We start from the raw sequence: 22482 nt of genomic DNA, 5'->3' as shown, positions 1-22482 counted from the left end.
AAGTGTTAAACTCCCTCTTCATGATGAGAGATACCAGGAGTAATTTATAATGTAGCCTCTAATGAAGAGATAGTTTTCCATCGCCTTGTTTGTACATATGTACTTCATTCCTTGAGCAATTTTGATCAAACTTTACACAATAATTAACAAAGGACATAACTTCTCATGCAAGTTCAAGTTTTTCTTGGTTATTTGGTCACCATTACGTTTTTTAGAAAATCATTTTCAGCACTGTAGTGGCTTCATCTCTTGAGAGTTTATTTTATCAAACTTCAGATACTTCTAAAGGGCTATAATACCTAGCAGAGTTAGGGTAGAGGACATGTATTGCATTAGGGTTTCAAGGTCAGAATATTCAATATCAACACTGAAGCGATTATATTAGGTCACATGAGACAAAGTCTCAGTTGACCTATTGTGATCGCCTTTTATACGGCGTCGTCTGGCGTCCGTTATTCGTAGTAAACAATTTACATTTTCAACTTCTTCTCAATTACCAACAGGCCCAGAGCCCCGATATTGGGTGGATAGAATGCTGGGATGAAGGGCTACCAAGTTTGTTCAAATGGATGACATTGACCTTCATTCAAGGTCACAGGGGTCAAATATGCTAAAAATTTTAAACGACTTCTTCTTGTTAACCAAAAGGCCAAGAGACCCAATATTAAGTCTGTAGCATTCTGGGACAAAGGGCTACCAAGTTTGTTCAAATGGATGACATTGACCTTCATTCAAGGTCACAGGAACAAATATGCTAAAATCTATAAACAACTTCTTCTTGATAACCAAAAGGCCCAGAGACCCAATATTAGGTCTGTAGCATGCTTGGACAAAACTCTGTTAAGGCCCATGGGCCTCTTATTCCTTCAAGGATTTTTATCAAACTTCACACACTAATTAAGAGCCATCTATCTCGGACAAGATCCAGTTTTAGGGTTGTTGGTTCAAGCTTAAGGTCATTGACGTTACTAGAGAATCATAGGGGCTTCATTCCTTGAGGAATTTGGATCAAGCTTCAGACACTTGTAAAGAACCCAAATACAGTGTGTTAGGGGCCAGTATGGGAAATGAATTGCTATAGTATGCTTGTTTTGTTTCAGTTTTGTTTTTTGTTTTGTTTTTTAATTTGGAAAATCAACTGACCAAATTCAAAGATTTATTTTGAAATTAAAAGAAGAACAATCTTTTAGTAATTTACTTTTTAAAAGATCACTGTCATAATACAATTTGGAGAGGCAGTGGTCTTGTACAGGATATTTGGGGGTACTGTAGGGGTTGACTAGTATAATACTGGAGTCAGGATGCCTGTCTGTAGATGGATTTTGTCTATGGAATATTCCTCACTTTCACCACTAATTTGTTTTTAAACATGGTATACATCAGTATACCTAAAGTGGTTGTGGGGTTTCAATTTAGTTTTCACTTTGAAGATTTTCTGAGGAGAGTAATGCCAGTGTATTTCCTTATACATGTATTTGTATACGGGAAGTTTGTAAGTTACCCTTTGGTTTACCATCCTTCTTGTTGACTACCATCCTTGTTGTTGACTACCATCCTTCTTGTTGACTACCATCCTTCTTGTTGCCTAGCTACCATCCTTGTTGTTGCCTACCATCCTTGTTGACTACCATCCTTGTTGTTGCCTACCATCCTTGATGTTGACTACCATCCTTGTTGTTGACTACCATCCTTGTTGTTGCCTACCATCCTTGTTGTTGTCTACCATCCTTGATGTTGACTACCATCCTTGTTGTTGACTACCATCCTTGTTGTTGCCTACCATCCTTGATGTTGACTACCATCCTTGTTGTTGACTACCATCCTTGTTGTTGCCTACCATCATTTTTGTTGCCTACCATCATTTTTGTTGCCTACTATCCTTGTTGTTGACTACCATCCTTGTTGTTGTCTACCATCCTTGTTGTTGACTACCATCCTTGTTGTTGACTACCATCCTTGTTATTGACTACCATCCTTGTTGTTGACTACCATCCTTGTTGTTGACTACCATCCTTGTTATTGACTACTATCCTTGTTGTTGATTACCATCCTTCTTGTTGACGTAGCCATCTTTGTTGTTGACTACCATCCTTGTTGTTGACTACAATCCTTCTTGTTGACTACCATCCTTGTTGTTGACTACCATCCTAGTTGTTGCCTACCATCCTTGTTGTTGCCTACCATCCTAGTTGTTGCCTACCATCCTTGATGTTGACTACCATCCTTGTTGTTGACTACCATCCTTGTTGTTGACTACCATCCTTGTTGTTGCCTACCATCCTTGATGTTGACTACCATCCTAGTTGTTGACTACCATCCTTGTTGTTGACTACCATCCTTGTTGTTGCCTACCATCCTAGTTGTTGACTACCATCCTAGTTGTTGACTACCATCCTTGTTGTTGACTACCATCCTTCTTGTTGACGTAGCCATCTTTGTTGTTGACTACCATCCTTGTTGTTGACTACCATCCTTGATGTTGACTACCATCCTAGTTGTTGACTACCATCCTTGTTGTTGACTACCATCCTTGTTGTTGCCTACCATCCTAGTTGTTGACTACCATCCTAGTTGTTGACTACCATCCTAGTTGTTGACTACCATCCTTGTGAAGTATAATGATTTATTTTGAAATTTATCAAAATTATTAAGAGTGCGGAAATTGATATTCAGATGGCACAGTATGTCCTAAGGGCAGTATATTTGTAAACGTGGCCACTACCTGTTGACACCGACACTGCCCCTGGGTATACAATGCCATTTACATAAGAACTCTGTCTATTTGGACACAAGTTATATATTTACCTAAGTATTAAGTGATTTGGATTATGTAACTAACATCGTCCCTAGCATATAAAGAAGCAGTGCGACAAGAGTTAGGGGAGAGACAGCCTTAGGACCGAAGGTGACTGGTCCTCGGGACAGTCCGGCCAGTAGGCCGGGCGGGGACACTCTCGCTCTCACAGAACATGTACTTTGTAAATACCATATATGTTTAGAACTTGTACAGAATAAATATGAAGAAGAGTCCACGGCGTCGATCATCATTCATCAATACATCCCATCATCTACACGCAAACAACAACTCGACAAGTGACTACAACATGTGTATTTTAAAATCTACTTACACTACAGCTTACGTGGACTTTGCGGTTTCCACGCGCCCACGGTGGACTGCCCACGCAATGTCCACTAGTGGACATGCGTGGGCAAAGTGTCCACGTGATTCCGCGATTCGTGATGGATCGGCAGATACCGTGGGTGTCCACGCAACAGCGCGGCCCGTCGAGGAACACTGGATATCGTGGCCCGCCGGATGCCGTGTATGTCCACGGAACAGCGCGATCCGTCGTGGAACGCTAGATAGCGTGGCTAGCTTATGTTTTGAAGTTATGCTTACTTTACCGCGTCTTCTAATCACGGCCGAAGGCAGGATGTCCTCCCGATATATAAGAGTTACTTCCCTTCCGTTTCCCTGGTAATGTAATATTTGAATAATGCTCTATTATAACGGAACGTATACAGCATGTAACATCTCATTAATTTTCTTTAGTAACGGGCCGTATATAACATGTAATACTTGAATAATGCTCTATTATATCGGGCCGTATACAACATGTAACATCTCATTAATTTTCTTTAGTAACGGGCCGTATATAACATGTAATATTTCAATAATGCTCTATTATAACGGGCCGTATATAACATGTAACATCTCATTAATTTTCTTTAGTAACGGGCCGTATATAACATGTAATATTTCAATAATGCTCTATTATAACGGGCCGTATACAACATGTAACATCTAATTAATTTTCTTTAGTAACGGGCCGTATATAACATGTAATATTTCAATAATGCTCTATCATAACGGGCCGTATACAACATGTAACATCTCATTAATTTTCTTTAGTAACGGGCCGTATATAACATGTAACATTTGAATAATGCTCTATTATAATGGGCCGTATACAACATGTAACATCTCATTAATTTTCTTTAGTAACGGGCCGTATATAACATGTAATATTTCAATAATGCTCTATTATAACGGGCCGTATACAACATGTAACATCTCATTAATTTTCTTTAGTAACGGGCCGTATATAACATGTAATATTTGAATAATGCTCTATTATAACGGGCCGTATACAACATGTAACATCTCATTAATTTTCTTTAGTAACGGGCCGTATATAACATGTAATATTTCAATAATGCTCTATTATAACGGGCCGTATACAACATGTAACATCTCATTAATTTTCTTTCGTAACGGGCCGTATATAACATGTAACATTTGAATAATGCTCTATTATAACGGGCCGTATACAACATGTAACATCTCATTAATTTTCTTTAGTAACGGGCCGTATATAACATGTAATATTTGAATAATGCTCTATTATAACGGGCCGTATACAACATGTAACATCTCATTAATTTTCTTTAGTAACGGGCCGTATATAACATGTAATATTTGAATAATGCTCTATTATAACGGGCCGTATACAACATGTAACATCTCATTAATTTTCTTTAGTAACGGGCCGTATATAACATGTAATATTTGAATAATGCTCTATTATAACGGGCCGTATACAACATGTAACATCTCATTAATTTTCTTTAGTAACGGGCCGTATATAACATGTAATACTTGAATAATGCTCTATTATAACGGGCCGTATACAACATGTAACATCTCATTAATTTTCTTTAGTAACGGGCCGTATATAACATGTAGCATTTGAATAATGCTCTATTATAACGGGCCGTATACAACATGTAACATCTCATTAATTTTCTTTAGTAACGGGCCGTATATAACATGTAATATTTGAATAATGCTCTATTATAACGGACCGTATACAACATGTAACATCTCATTAATTTTCTTTAGTAACGGGCCGTATATAACATGTAATATTTGAATAATGCTCTATTATAACGGGCCGTATACAACATGTAACATCTCATTAATTTTCTTTAGTAACGGGCCGTATATAACATGTAGCATTTGAATAATGCTCTATTATAACGGGCCGTATACAACATGTAACATCTCATTAATTTTCTTCAGTAACGGGCCGTATATAACATGTAATATTTGAATAATGCTCTATTATAACGGGCCGTATACAACATGTAACATCTCATTAATTTTCTTTAGGAACGGGCCGTATATAACATGTAGCATTTGAATAATGCTCTATTATAACGGGCCGTATACAACATGTAACATCTCATTAATTTTCTTTAGTAACGGGCCGTATATAACATGTAATATTTGAATAATGCTCTATTATAACGGACCGTATACAACATGTAACATCTCATTAATTTTATATAACATAATAATTTTAATTGTAAATAATCTAATAATCTCAGATTAACACTAGTAAATATCTTTTATGTAATTTGCGTGTACACCATTGTATTAATGTATTTTATGTTACAGAAGTTAAAACGCAAAGTAAACGATGTGCTTATATCAGTTGATACTGTGTAATATGATAAATTCTTTTAATGCGTCATCTTTACGAGCCCATGTCTGTGTGAAGCACCTTCTATTTAAAAAATATATATATCTAAATTACATTAAGTGTGAACTATATTACAGATATTCTTTCCGTATATTACTTATGATCTGATCAATAATAATCATATTTTGGTTACGTACATTATGTATGTTGGTTTATGGGTTCTCACGTAACTACGGAATAAAATTTGTTGATATCATAGTTATCATCTGCTTTAAGTTTGAAACAAAAGCAAGACCAGTCTATAATCATTAATTAATTCGCTGTATAGGAAAGCAAAATACCGTTACAAAAACTGAGTTGAGGTAAATGCCTGGGGCTAGGACCTCGCAGCGGTTGCTATGACGACTTGGTGTGTCAAACGAGCTAGAGCTGTGAATCTGTGGCCACGGGTGACTGATTCAGATTCAGATTATTTTATTTCCTTGTGTTACGAGACACATTGGAGAGTAGACATATACATATACAATAATACAATAGTACAGATAGTGATGGACAATCATATCATTATATCAATCAAGAATATATATATCTTGATATAGAAGAACACATTACATGGGATATCATTAAAAAATAGCACAATGCATTACATTTACTTAAATTCATATTAAATGATAATCACAGTGTTTATGCACTGATATTTTAACATTCACTACGTTGACCACAAAATTTTCAGGATTTTTTAAAAGAAACTCTTCATACAAATCCTCGATATAAGCCCCAGGATAAAATCTATATGAACGCTGACATATTTATTAAGTATAGATAATATTCAAATACATTTATCATAAATGCATAATAAAGTAATATAGTATACAATATGTTTCATTGATAATACAAGCATGATATAGTATACTAGTACTATAGAAACGGTAAATAGTGCCAATCCTTACTTTAAGTATATACATATACGATTTTACATATTAGCTTTATAAGGACCACTGATTTGTAGATAGGAAGTACACTTACCCACAAGGTAAGAAAAATCGTCTGGATTACCGCGGGGGGGGGGGGGGGGGTCTCCTTTCTCCCACTTCTTACAAATAAGTTACGGGCAGGTATGTTGTGACAGTCATTATAGTCTTCACCTATACCTTAACTGGATTTTACCTGTGTTCTCCAAAGTTCTCCAAAATTACCGGTATCTTATCTGTATTCTCCGACATTACATGATCTTTACCTCTATTTTACACGACCTTTGAATTCATCTCATTTCATTCCTTATTAATAATTTTGCATACCATTTTCATAAACCAAATTTGCAGAAGACAGCTATAGTACAACAACGTAGATATTTTACTGTTTTAAATGATTGAAAATGCGAAACAAAATCACATCAGACCATTTACTACTATCCGATAACCCTTATCAACATGGCGAACTATCACTGATATTTTTCTTGATATTATTTAACTTAACTGATTACAAATCATATAGACATAAAAGTGTACTCGACTGTGAGTTGGTTAGTATACCATTTAACAATAATCATATGTGAAATTACGGTCGACACGGTCGTCACGCCTGTCGCAGCACCACAGGTATCTGTTCTGTCGGGTGTTCTAATCGGAACCGCCTATAACTGCTGGTGAGTTGACACGTATGGTTTCCGTGCACGTCAAAAATGTTCCGAATATATGCTTTTACAGGTTGTACGTATATTTAGCTTGAGTTTTGTTAAAAATTTCTTTTTACTGTAGGGATTCATTTTTAAATTATACACATTATTTACATTTAAATTCCGTTGAGTTAAAACAATAAACATTCGTATCACAAATAAATTAATTAGCCTAAGTTTGAACATTCACATACCCACGATGTTGAAACTTTACTTTAAGCATTTATTTCATGTACGAATTCCATTTTAAACTTATATTATTAGAAGTGTTGTAATCGAAATCGTTATTGGTATGCAACGAAACCCGTGTCCTCGTAATAAAGGCTATGGACAGGGCTGATGTAAGTCGTTACACGTTATATATGTTGTATACGGCCCGTAATAAAAGAAAAGTAGTAAGTTACATGTTATATAGGCCCGTTGAAATAGAACATTATTCAAATGTTACATGTTGTATACGGCCCTTTACACCAGTATAGTAGAAAATTAGTAAGAAGTTAAATAAATGTTATATGCGACTCGTTACAATAGAAAATCAGTGAGATGTAACATGGTGTATACGGCCCGTTACAATAGCAAATTAGCATGTTATAAACGGTCCGTTCAAGCAGAAAAATAGAACATTATATAAATGTTACATGTTATATATGGCCCGTTATAATAGACATTCAGTGAGATGTTACATGTTGTATACGGCCCGTTATAAAAGAAAATTACAGTGAAACCTCACTATTAAGAACACCTGGGGTCCGGGACAAAGTGCCGAGGTGGACCAATTTGAGCTAGACCATCAGGAACCGTAACTCTTAATTGACTGAACTCAGGTGCAAGTTGTATAGATTTGGCTAAATACATGCCATAGTCTTAACTTTAAATAAAAAGAAAGACAATTGTTTTTGTCTATCATTTCCTTTATTTTCTTCATAACCTTCTAAAATTTCTGTCTTTCTTTTCAAGATGCTCTGACCTGTGTTTTGCCGACCCCAAACTGTTCAGCAAGTTGTCGTTGGCTACGACCATTGCTACATTGAATCAGTTCAATTTTCTTTTTTAGTGATAACTCGTTACGTTTACGTGATGTGGCCATCATGAGCGAAAAAAGAAATGAAGTTAGAAAGAATAGCATAATTCTAGCGAAATATTTGAAACCAAACATGTTTTTTTTCAAATTATAATAACACCTATCTACAGACCCTATTCGGCATTGATACAAAAACATCGAGATCGCTGAAAAAACTTGCGCTTGACCAGAAAAAAAATCAAACGTTACTATGTTTATTTTACTCGCTTGTATGTAATCGGGTCTTAAAACGACCAACAGCCACAAATCAATTATTTGAATACCATAATTAATAAGCAAATGTACGGTTATTACAATTTTCAAGGCAAGATAGATAATCTGATCACTTGTGTATTTGATCCGTCACAGCGCCACCAAGGAAGGGCGATCACCCGTAACGGTAAACAAAGGACTACAAACTAAAACCCGGCACATGTTGGCTTGTTACGAACAATGAAAGACTGGATGTTTATTTTACCTTCCGGTCAGTGCGAAGATTTCAAAGAGATTAATAGCCGTTCTACTCACCTGTCGATACACTGGTCAGTAAACAAAAGATCGATAATTACGTATACACACGTCAATGGCCAGTTTGACACGCATTACCGTAAGCTGTTCACGGTTCGCTACACACCAGGTAACTTTTTAGACACGACCAACTGGTCGTAATTGTGGGGGGTAATAAGCGTTAATTAGTATTCGTTGGGACTGCCCAAGGTGGTCGTAATACGGAATAGCAAAGTGGTCGTAATAGTGAAGCGACCAATACCAAGATAAAAAGAGAAAAAAATCGGGACTGAAAATAAAGTGCCCGTAATAGCGGGGTGGTCGTAATTTTGAGGTGGTCGTAAGGTGAGGTTCGTAGTAAGAAGTTACATGTTATAAACGGCCCGTTAAAATAGAACATTATATAATTGTGACGTGTTATATAGGGCCCGTTTTAATAGAAAATTAGTGAGATGTTACATGTTGTATACGGCCCGTTATGATAGAACATTATTCAAATGTTACATGCTGTATACTGCCCGATATAATAGAAATTTGTAAGAGGTTACATCAGCATCACATATTAAATACGGCCCGTTAAAACAGAACATTATATATGGTGACATGTTATATACGGCCCGTTATAATAGAAAATTAGTGAAATGTTACAAGTTGTTTACGGCCCGTTATATTAGAAATTTAGTGAGATGTTACATATTGTATACGGCCCGTTATAATAGAATATTGCTCAAATTTTACATGTTATATACAGGATGTTAAAACAGAACATAATATAATTGTGACATGTTGTATATAGCCCGTTATAATAGAAAATTAGTAAGAAGTTACTTGCTATATATGGCCCGTTAAAATAGAACATTATTCAAGTGTCATATGTCATATACGGCCCATTATGAAAGAAAATTAGTAAGAATATGTATGTTATATACGGCCCGTTAAAACAGAACATAATATAATTGTGACATGTTGTATACGGCCCGTATAATAGAAAATTAGTAAGAAGTTACATGTTATATATCGCCCGTTAAAATAGATCATTATTCAAATGCCATATGCTATATGCGGTCCATTATAAAAGAAAATTAGTAAGAAGTTACATGTTATATACAGCCCGTTAACACAGAACATTATATAATTATAACATGTTGTATACGGCCTGTTATAATAGAACATTATACCAAATGTTACATTTGCATTATCGTTGTCTTATTCGCATTAATTGCAGGCACGTGTTTACATTTGTTTATATATATTTCCTAAAAAGCGGTCTGATCCCGTTGAACCTGTGATATCACGATCTTGTATTGCTAATGTATATGTCTATGTATATGTTGTAAAATCAGATTGGCTGAAACGCCAAAGGAATAAACGAATTAAATTTACCTACAGTTAAGGACCCACTTATTGGCATTGGGAGTCCTTTTATATCATAATTATCAAAACAAACTGCCCTACAGGTAAATTCAACATGTTAGAGATACACCTGTTAATTAAGATGTGGTATTTACCGGGCTATTATCTTAACACGCCTCTGTGACCGCGGCTTGCCGGTCTCTGGCCTTTGTGGTGTTGGCCACTCGTCGGTTATCCTTCACAGTGTTTTCACTTTTAAACAATTCAGATGACCTTTTAGGGGGCTTTTTTATTGTGACCCAGTCAACCGTTTTTGAATTTAATTTTGGGTTTCTTTTCCCCTTTTACTGACTCCAAAAAAATTTTAAATTACCCCAAAAAATATGGAGTCGGAACGATTTTAAAATACCAAATCCAAAATCGTTCTAAAAAATTTTAATCTTGAAAACTTTTTAACTTTCCAATAAATTGGTTTCCCCAAAAGAAATGTCAAAAACCCAATGGCTTTAAACAGAACAGGGGGTATACAAATTTTAAAGTTTTCCCAAATTTGTTTAAATTTTTAGCATTCCCAGAAAACTTCAAGGGCTTTCATACTCCCCCCAAAAAAATGGGGCCCTTTTTTACGGGAACAATGAGGCCTGGGGGTTTAACCCTTTTGGTTTTTTTTATTTAAACCGGAAATAGTGGATACCCCCCGGGGGAAAGGTAGAAACGTTTTGAAGTCCAAAATAAAGGGGGTTTTGGCTCCATTTACAAAACACCCAAAAAAGGGGCTCAAAGATTTAATTATACAAAATGGAATACAACGTCACAGTGTTGATGAAAAAGTAAGGGGCCCGTAAAAAAATTTTTTAAAAAGCTTAAAGGTTTTAAATTTTCATTTTAAAATAACTTTTAAAATTTTTCAGAAACCCCCATAAAGTTTTAAATTTAACCCCGCTTTTAAAATAAGAATTTTTCCCTTTTGGTTTGTGAGAACCACAAATTTACATGTTAACAAACCCGGGGATTTTAAAAGTTTTTTTAATTTAGAAATAGATTAAAAAAGTTGTACAACATGAAATAAATATGGGGATTGAAACAGAAAACCATTTTTAAAAAAAAAGGGAAAAGGCAAATTAATTAAATTTTAGAATTTAAACGGGTTTTTATTAATGGTACATTTTTAAAAAGGGAAGAATAAATTTCCCAAAAAAAATATTTTTAAAAAGGAAAGTAATGGTAAAATTGAAACCTTTGTTAAGGTTTAATTTAAACCCTTTTTGGGTTTTTTTTTGATAAATATGCATATACCCCTGTAACCCGGTCCCTAAATTTAAAAAAAACTTTTTTCATTTTGAAAAAATAAAGGTTTCACAACATGAACCCCAAAATTTTAAATTCCGAAACCCCCCGAGAACAGGGGTTTAAACCCTGTTAAAAAATACCCAAAAATTTCCCAAAATTGCGGGGAAAGGTCGGGTTTAAAAAAAAGATTTTTGGGTTTGGAAAAGGTTTTTTCCAGTGAATATCCCCCCCAATGCGGTGTAATAATGCCAGGGGTTTCTAAATTAAATGGAAAATTTTCACCCGGCGCAATGATAAGGGGGGGGGGGGGGGGTTTAAAAGTGTTGAACCGGGGGAAACCGCCAATATATGGATTGTTTTAAAGTAAATTTAATTTAATTAAATATTTTTGACAAGGGCAATGTAAATAAATTTTAAAATTTTTTTTAAATTTAAATACCAAACTTTCCCACGCAAATTTTTAAAATTTTTCCCTTTGGAAAACGTTTCCGTTACTAGTACGAATTACAAAACCTGTTTTAAGATCAATTTGAAAGCAAAACAAACCTTTTGTTATCATATTCAATAAAACATCTACCCTAGGACTACCTAGGACTATATAAGATTAGATATTATTGTACCATTTAGTCGGTTTCCAAGGACTGGACTGAGCAGTTCTACACACGTAAATAAACCAAGATACAACTACTTGGACTCCGTCTTCCTCTCTTACACCATACACAACAATTCTACAAGTGGCTACAAAACCTTGTAGTTCACACTTGTTGTTGACTACCATCCTTGTTGTTGCCTACCATTCTTGTTGTTGACTACCATCCTTGTTGTTGCCTACCATCCTTGTTGTTTCCTACCATCCTTGTTGTTGACTACCATCCTTGTTGTTGCCTACTATCCTTGTTGACTACCATCCTTGTTGTTGACTACCATCCTTGTTGTTGCCTACCATCCTTGTTGTTGCCTACTATCCTTGTTGACTACCATCCTTGTTGTTGACTACCATCCTTGTTGTTGACTACCATCCTTGTTGTTGACTACCATCCTAGTTGTTGACTACCATCCTTGTTGTTTCCTACCATCCTTGTTGTTGACTACCATCCTTGTTATTGACTACTATCCTTGTTGTTGATTACCATCCTTGTTGTTGACTACCATCCTTGGTATTTACAATCCTTGTTGTTGCCTACCATCCTTGTTGTTGATTACCATCCTTGTTGACTACCATCCTTGTTGTTGACTACCATCCTTGTTGTTGCCTACCATCCTTGTTGTTGCCTACCATCCTTAATGTTGCCTACTAACCTAGTTGTTGATTACAATCCTTGTTGTTGACTACCATCCTTGTTGTTGCCTACCATCATTTTTGTTGATTACCATCCTAGTTGTTGACTACCATCCTTGATATTGACTACCATCCTTGTTGTTGCCTATCATCCTTGTTGTTGATTACCATCCTTGTTGTTGCCTACCATCCTTGTTGTTGCCTTCCATCCTTGATGTTGACTACCATCCTAGTTGTTGACTACCATCCTTGTGGTTGACTACCATCCTTGTTATTGCCTACCATCCTTGTTGTTGACTACCATCCTAGTTGTTGATTACCATCCTTGTTGTTGCCTATCATCCTTGTTGTTGATTACCATCCTTGTTGTTGCCTACCATCCTTGTTGTTGCCTACCATCCTAGTTGTTGACTACCATCCTTGTTGTTGACTACCATCCTTGTTGTTGATTACCATCCTTGTTGACTACCATCCTTGTTGTTGACTACCATCCTTGTTGTTGACTACCATCCTTGTTGTTGACTACCATCCTTGTTGTTGACTACCATCCTTGTTGTTGCCTACCATCCTTGTTGTTGCCTACCATCCTAGTTGTTGACTACCATCCTAGTTGTTGACTACCATCCTTGTTGTTGACTACCATCCTTGTTGTTGACTACCATCCTTGTTGTTGCCTACCATCCTTGTTGTTGACTACCATCCTTGTTGTTGACTACCATCCTTGTTGTTGACTACCATCCTTGTTGTTGACTACCATCCTAGTTGTTGCCTACCATCCTTGTTGTTGCCTACCATCCTAGTTGTTGCCTACCATCCTTGTTGTTGACTACCATCCTTGTTGTTGACTACCATCCTTGTTGTTGACTACCATCCTTGTTGTTGACTACCATCCTTGTTGTTGACTATTATCCTCTTTGTTTCCTATATCTTGAATAAAGTATAGTGATTTATATCTGGAAAAACAAAACTAAATTATCGAAATCTTATTACTTGTAGGCATTGATTAATTTGCTCATGTACAGAGAATTATAATGTCATAATCTAAAAACGGAACACTGATAAAGTTTATATAAGGAAAGTATCACCATGGAAAATTGTATGACCAATTATTGTTCATTTTATGTATTGTTGGTTGGTGATCTGTCCCTCTAACTGCCTATAAAAGTCTGTTGAGTGTTGAACATAGAAAGTTTGTGGTGAAGTTCGATAGCTTTGACCTGTGTTGAAGTGCAGTGTCTGTCTTCCAACTGAAACAGATAGGACATATTTTCATGATTTAGATACCATCAAAGAAACAGTAAAATGTCTACATATCTGATACAGGAAGTTATGTAGACTGATCCTGTTACAGTTGTGTATGTATATATATATATATATAAATATATAACAGTAGAGTTTTACCAAATATCATTAGTATGGTTGTGTGAAAATATTTCAATAAAATTTCAGGCTCTCAGATTGATAAAGATAAATGCAATTTTTTGGGATGTTTAAAATAAAACAAAAATCACTTTTAAATGATCTTTAGGAATCTGCATTATGTAGTTTTTAGGTGTTTGTAGAAATAAACAGAAGATGAAACGATGGAAACAAAGCTGCCAAAATCATGCTGAAAAAGCAGTCAGTATTTTTTAAAAATTTTTTATAAACAGAAAAATTCTTTTTCTAAAATCTGTACGGGACTTAATGCTATTTTCTGTCATAAGATCTAGCCAAACCAATTCTCTGGGTCATCATTACAGGCCTGGTCACAACAATTCTCTGGGTCATCATTATAGGCCTGGTCACAACACCAATTCTCTGGGACGTCATTATAGGCCTGGTCACACCAATTCTCTGGGACGTCATTATAGGCCTGGTCACAACAATTCTCTTGGACGTCATTATAGGCCTGGCCACAACACCAATTCTCTGGGACGTCATTATAGGCCTGGCCACACCAATTCTCTGGGTCGCCATTATAGGCCTGGCCACACCAATTCTCTGGGATGCCATTATAGGCCTGGCCACACCAATTCTCTGGGTCGTCATTATAGGCCTGGCCACACCAATTCTCTGGGTCGCCATTATAGGCCTGGCCACACCAATTCTCTGGGTCGTCATTATAGGCCTGGTCACAACAATTCTCTGGGTCGTCATTATAGGCCTGGCCACACCAATTCTCTGGGTCGTCATTATAGGCCTGGCCACACCAATTCTCTGGGTCGTCATTATAGGCCTGGCCACACCAATTCTCTGGGTCGTCATTATAGGCCTGGCCACACCAATTCTCTGGGTCATCATTATAGGCCTGGTCACGACACCAATTCTCTGGGTCGTCATTATAGGGCTGGCCACACCACCAATTCTCTGGGTCGCCATTATAGGCCTGGCCACACCAATTCTCTGGGTCGTCATTATAGGGCTGGCCACAACACCAATTCTCTGGGTCGTCATTATAGGCCTGGCCACACCAATTCTCTGGGTCGTCATTATAGGCCTGGCCACACCAATTCTCTGGGTCGTCATTATAGGCCTGGCCACACCAATTCTCTGGGTCGTCATTATAGGCCTGGCCACAACACCAATTCTCTGGGTCGTCATTATAGGCCTGGCCACACCAATTCTCTGGGTCGTCATTATAGGGCTGGCCACACCAATTCTCTGGGTCGCCATTATAGGCCTGGCCACACCAATTCTCTGGGTCATCATTATAGGCCTGGCCACACCAATTCTCTGGGTCGTCATTATAGGCCTGGCCACAACACCAATTCTCTGGGTCGCCATTATAGGCCTGGCCACACCAATTCTCTGGGTCATCATTATAGGCCTGGCCACACCAATTCTCTGGGTCATCATTATAGGCCTGGCCACACCAATTCTCTGGGTCATCATTATAGGCCTGGCCACACCAATTCTCTGGGTCGTCATTATAGGCCTGGCCACACCAATTCTCTGGGTCGCCATTATAGGCCTGGCCACACCAATTCTCTGGGTCATCATTATAGGCCTGGTCACAACACCAATTCTCTCGGGATTAATAACCTACTATTTAAGAACATTGTTTTGCTGTTAGGTTACAATTATAAATCAACACTAACACTGATTTGAATCTGTAATGATCTGATTTATATTCATATATTCACGTCATTTAGGCAATTTTACTATAAATAACGTAAAAACCTATATCTCTGGAATGAGTTGTTGGCAACTCTTTTAATTGTGACTTAGTCATTACTCAATTGACTCAATCTGCGCAAGTGGTTACAAGCTTAAAAATTATTGCAGACACACGCATGTGGGTTAATGTTGCATTTATAATTAAAAAGAACAAAAAACGTCATGTTTTAATATAAATTCAATATTTAATGATTTCCCGGTTAGTTCTGTTTGTTTTCTTGATCGGATTTTAATGTTAGGTGTCCAACGTCTTTATCGGGATGTTTTCGTCGTTCCTCGTGTTCTCGCGTGGTCACGTGACCGGCACGAAGGACTACATTAACACTTGGTCGGTAAATATGGCCAGAGCACCCGACCAACGTATTTTGTCGTACAAACAAATATGATACACTTATTCATCGTGCTAAGAAACTGAGAAAAAGTGCTGTACATTCTTCTATTTATTCAATTATGGTTACATAACGGCGTTATAAACTGGTGTTAATTGAAGAAGTGCCGGTTAATTGACTACCTTTTAAGTAATTTTGACGCTGTTTGTCATTTTCGTAAGAATGTACAGCACTTTTCGTTGTTCTCATACAATTACCTTCACGCTCTTACCTGTTTCATAAGTATTGATTTAGGGTAGTCGGGTGCTCTAGGACGATTCATAGAGCAAGTGTTAATGTTCATTCTCCAATATTGGAACTCTTCAGTGTTTTAAGTATCAAAATCGGCATATAGAAACGAACAAACATTAATAAACGAATGCAATGGATCGTAATTAATTCAATTTAATTATTTACAGATGATTTCCAAAGACATAAGGTATAGTTAGAAGTTTTCGGCTGCACACATGCAAGTTTGTCAATTCGTCACTGTGATAAAACCACCGTCCTCGTCGTTGCCATGACAGCCGATCGAAGCTGCGATCACGAATGCACTGACAAAGTGAAAGTTGAAGTATTTTTCGCAACATGCTGTTTAAACTTAAAATTACATTCACACCTCATATTGATTGGGGTTGTTTAATCATACCTGATCAATTGAATTATCAGAAAACTAACAAAAACACTAAAAAAACACAGAATGAAGCCTTCGTGTCAGGCAGTGCAGACACAACGCGGGATCTGTAAACAATGTGACGTCATTGGAATGTACAAGTTGCAACAATGTACAACAATGTATATTTTACATGAATACACTAATGAGCAACAAAACGGGACGCAACATTAACCCACATGCGCATTTTTCAAAGAAACTGTCTTGAAATTGTGCTTTAAGTTCCTGAATTCTTCTTAAAATAAAAACTTGCCTTACACATGTTTAAATTGTGAATTTTGGCAATAAAAAAGTTATGTTTCTTTAGGAATGGATGTTAGAAAAATAGGATTGACACAATTGATCAGTTTTGGTATAGGCACTCATATAAAAAGAAAAATCCCCAAATTGATAATATGGGAATTTAAAAACTGATGTTTCTTTATTACCTAAATAGATTTGTTCAGGAAGGTAAGGCTTGTTATTGTGTACAGGTAGGTAAGACTTGGTAATGTGTACAGGTAGGTAAGACTTGGTAATGTGTACAGGTAGGTAAGACTTGGTAATGTGTACAGGTAGGTAAGACTTGGTAATGTGTACAGGTAGGTAAGACTTGGTAATGTGTACAGGTAGGTAAGACTTGGTAATGTGTACAGGTAGGTAAGACTTGGTAATGTGTACAGGTAGGTAAGACTTGGTAATGTGTACAGGTAGGTAAGACTTGGTAATGTGTACAGGTAGGTAAGACTTGGTAATGTACGTGTACAAGATGATCAAGGCTTTGTAATGATTCCTACTGTGTTTGATAATAAACTGAGACTTTGTTTAGAAATAGTCACAGAAGGAACATAATATTCTGGATCTGTTCATATAGACGAGTACAACTTGTTTGTACCCATTTGATTTTGTAAACTGAAATTAGTTAAGTTCTGTGGAAATTCAATCTAAATTTTACGATTAGATATTAAAGTATTGGTTCATGTAACAGATTATTGATAGTCCTAAATGACCAGTAGCTGATATGATGTACGACTAGTTAATCAATACAACCAAACTAAACCAGATTGTGTCTTAATTGATCTACACCTGATGCATGCATACATACCCTTAGAATTCATTCCAATAGCTGGAGTGTTATCAAGTTTGTGTTAGAAAATTGTCGCCAATTGGAAATAGTTCCAAAAGCTTCAGATATCATTGGTGACTGATGATTTGAAAAATGTGCGTAATTTGGTCAAATCTAACAAAATTAAGTAAGGGAGGTAACTCTAGAGAAAAAAGAAATGGGGTAGCATTATAGTTAGATGGCTGTCAGAAAATCACCTAATTTCTGTGGCAATGTCTTCAAAAAATACAAACAGTTCTTTTTATTAATTTTTTTTCTGACTTGGATGCCTTCTCAGCCCCATTCACTAACTTATATATCTGTGTCAATATGTATGTGACCGATTGAAAAACTCTGATATCCTCATGGGTATAGTTAATACATTTCTACAAAAATACTGGTAATAATTAGAAGATATAACTTCCCGAAACATGAGAAAAGTATATTCATTCCTGATGATGATTTGCATTTGTAGCAATATACAGAAAATGTCATTAATTTGAAAATACATTTCAGAAACCAGTAGAAAAGTGCTGGTGTTTTCTACATTAAAATAATTAGGATATGTCATTAATAGAGATACTGAACACCACATCTGTACAGGATTGATTCCATTAGTGTTGTGTTCGAGATACTTCTAATATTTCTAAATGATCATTTATCATGAATTTCTATTTGTTACAAAGTCAATTAACACAGAACATAGCATGTTATCACGAAAAAAGCCAAATAGAACGAAAGACTTATCTGTTGATTTTTATATGTCTTTGTCACAAAATCCCAGGATGTCCATACAAGTATAATGATAGGGGAGGTATCAGTGTGTTCTCCCATGCTACAGTGTATAAAACAGGTGATATATGGTCATTTGGATGGTTTTATCATGGTTGTATGTTCAACATATAAGCACATTCTAATAAATTGACCTCGTTCATGCCCCATTCGGAGCCCCATTGGGAGTCCCCATTGGGAGTCCCCATTGGGAGCCCCATTGAGACTTAAAATAATTAAACGTGGTATAGCTTGAAAGAGGATATAAGTTATCACAAAGTGTATCAATATTAATTAAATCATTCAATTAATGACCTCACAAATCATCTTGAAACGTGTCCCAAAATGTCAAAGTTTTAGCTCGGTGAACCTATTGTTGGTATGTGGCTGGGTCATTATGGGGGCCATTTTCAGGATACAGACACTCGAATGGTATCAATTGCTGGAGGAGATATAGAAGAAGGGGAACATTAAAGAGAGAAAGATGAGGAAGGGAAGGGAAAAACACCAATTTGTAAAGAAAAATACCTCACTGGCCTACTTTTTTCCTGCAGTGACCCCAGTGTTGTGACCTTTAGGCCACATCCAGTATAAAAACAACATATTCTTAAAAACACAATATTTCCACTTAATAATTAACATGATCAGTTCACCTTGGATTTTATCATTTAAGACCCAAATGATCATATCAATATTTTTTTTCTAGCTAGATGATCAAAATATCATCCTAGATTATAAATATAAAATCAGCCATTTTATGGTTAAATTTGTATTAGTGGGATATACATGTACATGGTATGAAACAGATTTAGTAATACATTTATACAGACCCACAAAGTCTACAGTCATAAGGTGTGGACTTTGATGATTGCTTGGGGAGCTGTGTTTTCTAATGTGTTGTTAGGTTCATGTTTTGTGTTTAAAATCTTGAAAAAAAAATAAATAAATTAAAAGCACATGCAGTAATGAATTATAAAAAACCCAACTGAAATTGCTTTTTTTTTTCTTTTTTTTTTTATAGTAAGAGGGTTCAAATGCATCAAAATCTCAACCAAACAAATTTAGAATATATAAAGGACAACCCTGGCTTTGTAACTGGAGCATACAACTCCTAGAACTTTATACAGTATACTTGATACTGATTTTTTAGTGTATTATCTTAGATGCAAAAAGGGTCATTACCTGATATAATCGTACATCCTCCCTCCTAACTTCAAAAACTGATCTACATTTCACTTAAAGTTTATATAGCAGACTCAGCCGTAACTGGTTGCCATGGTTTCATATCAATGAGTACCGTTGACAACTATCAGAATTACATAAAAATTAAAGACCAAATCTTCAATGATTCATTTTCATGCGAGAAGATTTTATTGAAAATCAATGGAATTTAATCATTTCCGAGAGGAAGAAATGTCTGTCAACCAGATTTAACAGAATTTATAGTGTTCTCTCTCCATAAATTCTCATGTCTATGATAAAATTGATGTTACAGATTTAAATCAAGATGGCATTGATTTGTAAATAGCTAGAAACAGAAAGGCACTGTAAAGTATTATTGAATGAGATCAGGACAGAATCTGTGTATCTATACAGCCTTCCAGAAGGCATCAGTTGTGTAATTCAGTTTTAGTGTTTATGAAGCTGCTGAAGGCAGATGACACATCCTTAAACCCTAATAGAACCGATAAATCCTGGAATGGTCAGGAGATTACTGGACACAGACTGACCAGCTGGTCTGAGAAATTATGGTCAATGAGATGTCCAGATACATGGTCAATGACAAATCTTAGACAGTAGATAGTTGATATACTGTAGGTTTGACTGTCCGTGGAAGCTGTTGGCAAAGCCAAGCAAGACTTATGGGATTGGCTAATACTTGTTTATGACCAGTATGGTAAAGGCCAAAGTGATTTATGATGACCGATACTGACCTTTATGGAGATTAACTGAAGAACATGCAGACCATATCAAGATAATATCAAATGTCTCGTAAAGATATCTCACAAATGTATAATGCAAGACAAAAAAAGAATGTTTTCCTCAGAAAATCACAAGTTCAAATGAAATCAGAGTCTCATCTCAGGTGTCACTTTCTATTAACATGGGTGAAAGACTCGGAAACAGCTAGCGGGACACTTCCGGGTGAAATGGGGAATTTGTAGTGATGTATGAGATCTGAGTGTGGATGTGGTGGGAGGTACTAATGAAATCCCTATCTCAATGAGTTGTGTTGTCATTACATTTCATTATATGCTAATCAGACTTGTAGGTCGACTGGCGATAATAGCTGGAACAAAAAGTTTGATGTTCCACTACATGTGCAAGAAGATTATTTTAATTTATGTTTCAAAATTTGGTCTAAAATATTACATGTACATGTAAAAGCAATTACACGATGATTGCTTTATTCTTAAATTCACTGCATTATTTTTTTTTACTTTAAAGCAAAATTCAGGCTCTGTATTATTTTCATATTGATTTTACAAGAGAAAGAAAGATTAAATTATCATCAAATGGTTAAGAAACATGACTCGGTCACTATTTGGGTTATACCATACAAATTGTAGTTAGAAGTTTAAACTGGAAAATAATTAAAACAGGTAATTAATTTCAATTTTGTAAAATGATTTTATTTTACATTTTAAACAGAAATCACACTAGTTTTTGTTGCCTGATTTGTCCTCTTTGTATATATAAAATCTAAAATGGTAGTCCATTAACAGGAAAATAAAAAATGATTGAAAATGTTCACGTATTTCTAAAAAAATAATATACGAGTATATTTTGAGTATTTGTTTGAATGACAAGTTACATCTGGAAATGAACCTGATTGCATGTTTATATGTCAAGCAGATAGAAGCATCTCAAAACCATGTGGTCAGACAATACTTTTGTGGTAGATATTGGGTGGGAGGTGGGGGGGGGGGGGGGGGGGGGGGGGTTGTTAGATAAATAAACTATCCTGACAAAACAGTGTTGTGTACCTGGAGTTTCTAGAGGTCAATAACTTCTAAAGGAATATTGACATTTAAATGGCTGAAGACTGATCCAGGGAAGTATAACATTCAAGTCTGTGGTACCTAATGGTCATGATAAGAGCAGATGTCAATTTGAAAATCATTTTGATCAATTCTTCTCGAGACGATAACATTTGAAATGTTTTTTCAAGTCCTCAAAGCAATTTAAAGGCTGTTACTTTAGAGTCGATGAAATATTGCTCATGAGTATTCATATAGGCATGAGTAGAAACCACTTAGTCACTGTTGTACATCCAAGATGGCTTCCCAGTCAAAATTGTGATGTGATCCAATTTTGATCTAATTAGGTTAAGTGTATAATCATCATATGGCATGGTAGATTTAAGAGTTCTTGCAGATGGACATGCAGTTTAGACAGTCCTCTATGTAAATGTATGGTGTCTATATTAAAAATGTTTCATCTTATTATATTTTGCAGGAATTCTGAAGAAGAAAAAGAAGAAAAGTTGGAAGAAGAGAAATTCAAAGAGAATATTGATGAACTTGCTAAAAATATGACTTCAGTGTCAGGTATGACTCAAACAGGTGGTAAATATGAGTATAGTTCAAAGGTCAATCGAATGTGCCAATGAAATAATTTTGATCAAATCAATCTATGAAAGCTGACCTAAATGAGCAATAGATGTTAGCTACTGTATAGATGTTATACCTACTGTATAGATGTTATACCTACTGTGTAGACATTATATACCTACTGTGTAGACATTATATACCTACTGTTTAGACGTTATACCTA

The 22482-nt window shown here is 35.9% G+C and overlaps 1 protein-coding gene across 4 annotated transcripts in view; it reads left to right on the top strand.

Moving 5' to 3' along the window:
* Positions 1-22482, top strand: part of LOC117331874 (histone deacetylase 6-like) — a 198150-nt gene that overhangs the window by 150710 nt on the left and 24958 nt on the right. For all 4 annotated transcript variants that reach the window (XM_033890829.1, XM_033890828.1, XM_033890830.1 and 1 more), the window contains one exon: positions 22165-22256. In XM_033890829.1, the coding sequence (XP_033746720.1) occupies positions 22165-22256 (92 nt within the window). The remainder of the gene's footprint in view (positions 1-22164; positions 22257-22482) is intronic.

Source organism: Pecten maximus, chromosome 7 (genome assembly GCF_902652985.1).
Source record: "Pecten maximus chromosome 7, xPecMax1.1, whole genome shotgun sequence".
NCBI lineage: Eukaryota > Metazoa > Mollusca > Bivalvia > Pectinida > Pectinidae > Pecten > Pecten maximus.
Note: the sequence above shows the minus strand (reverse complement) of the source record. Positions and strands in the feature narration are given on the sequence as shown.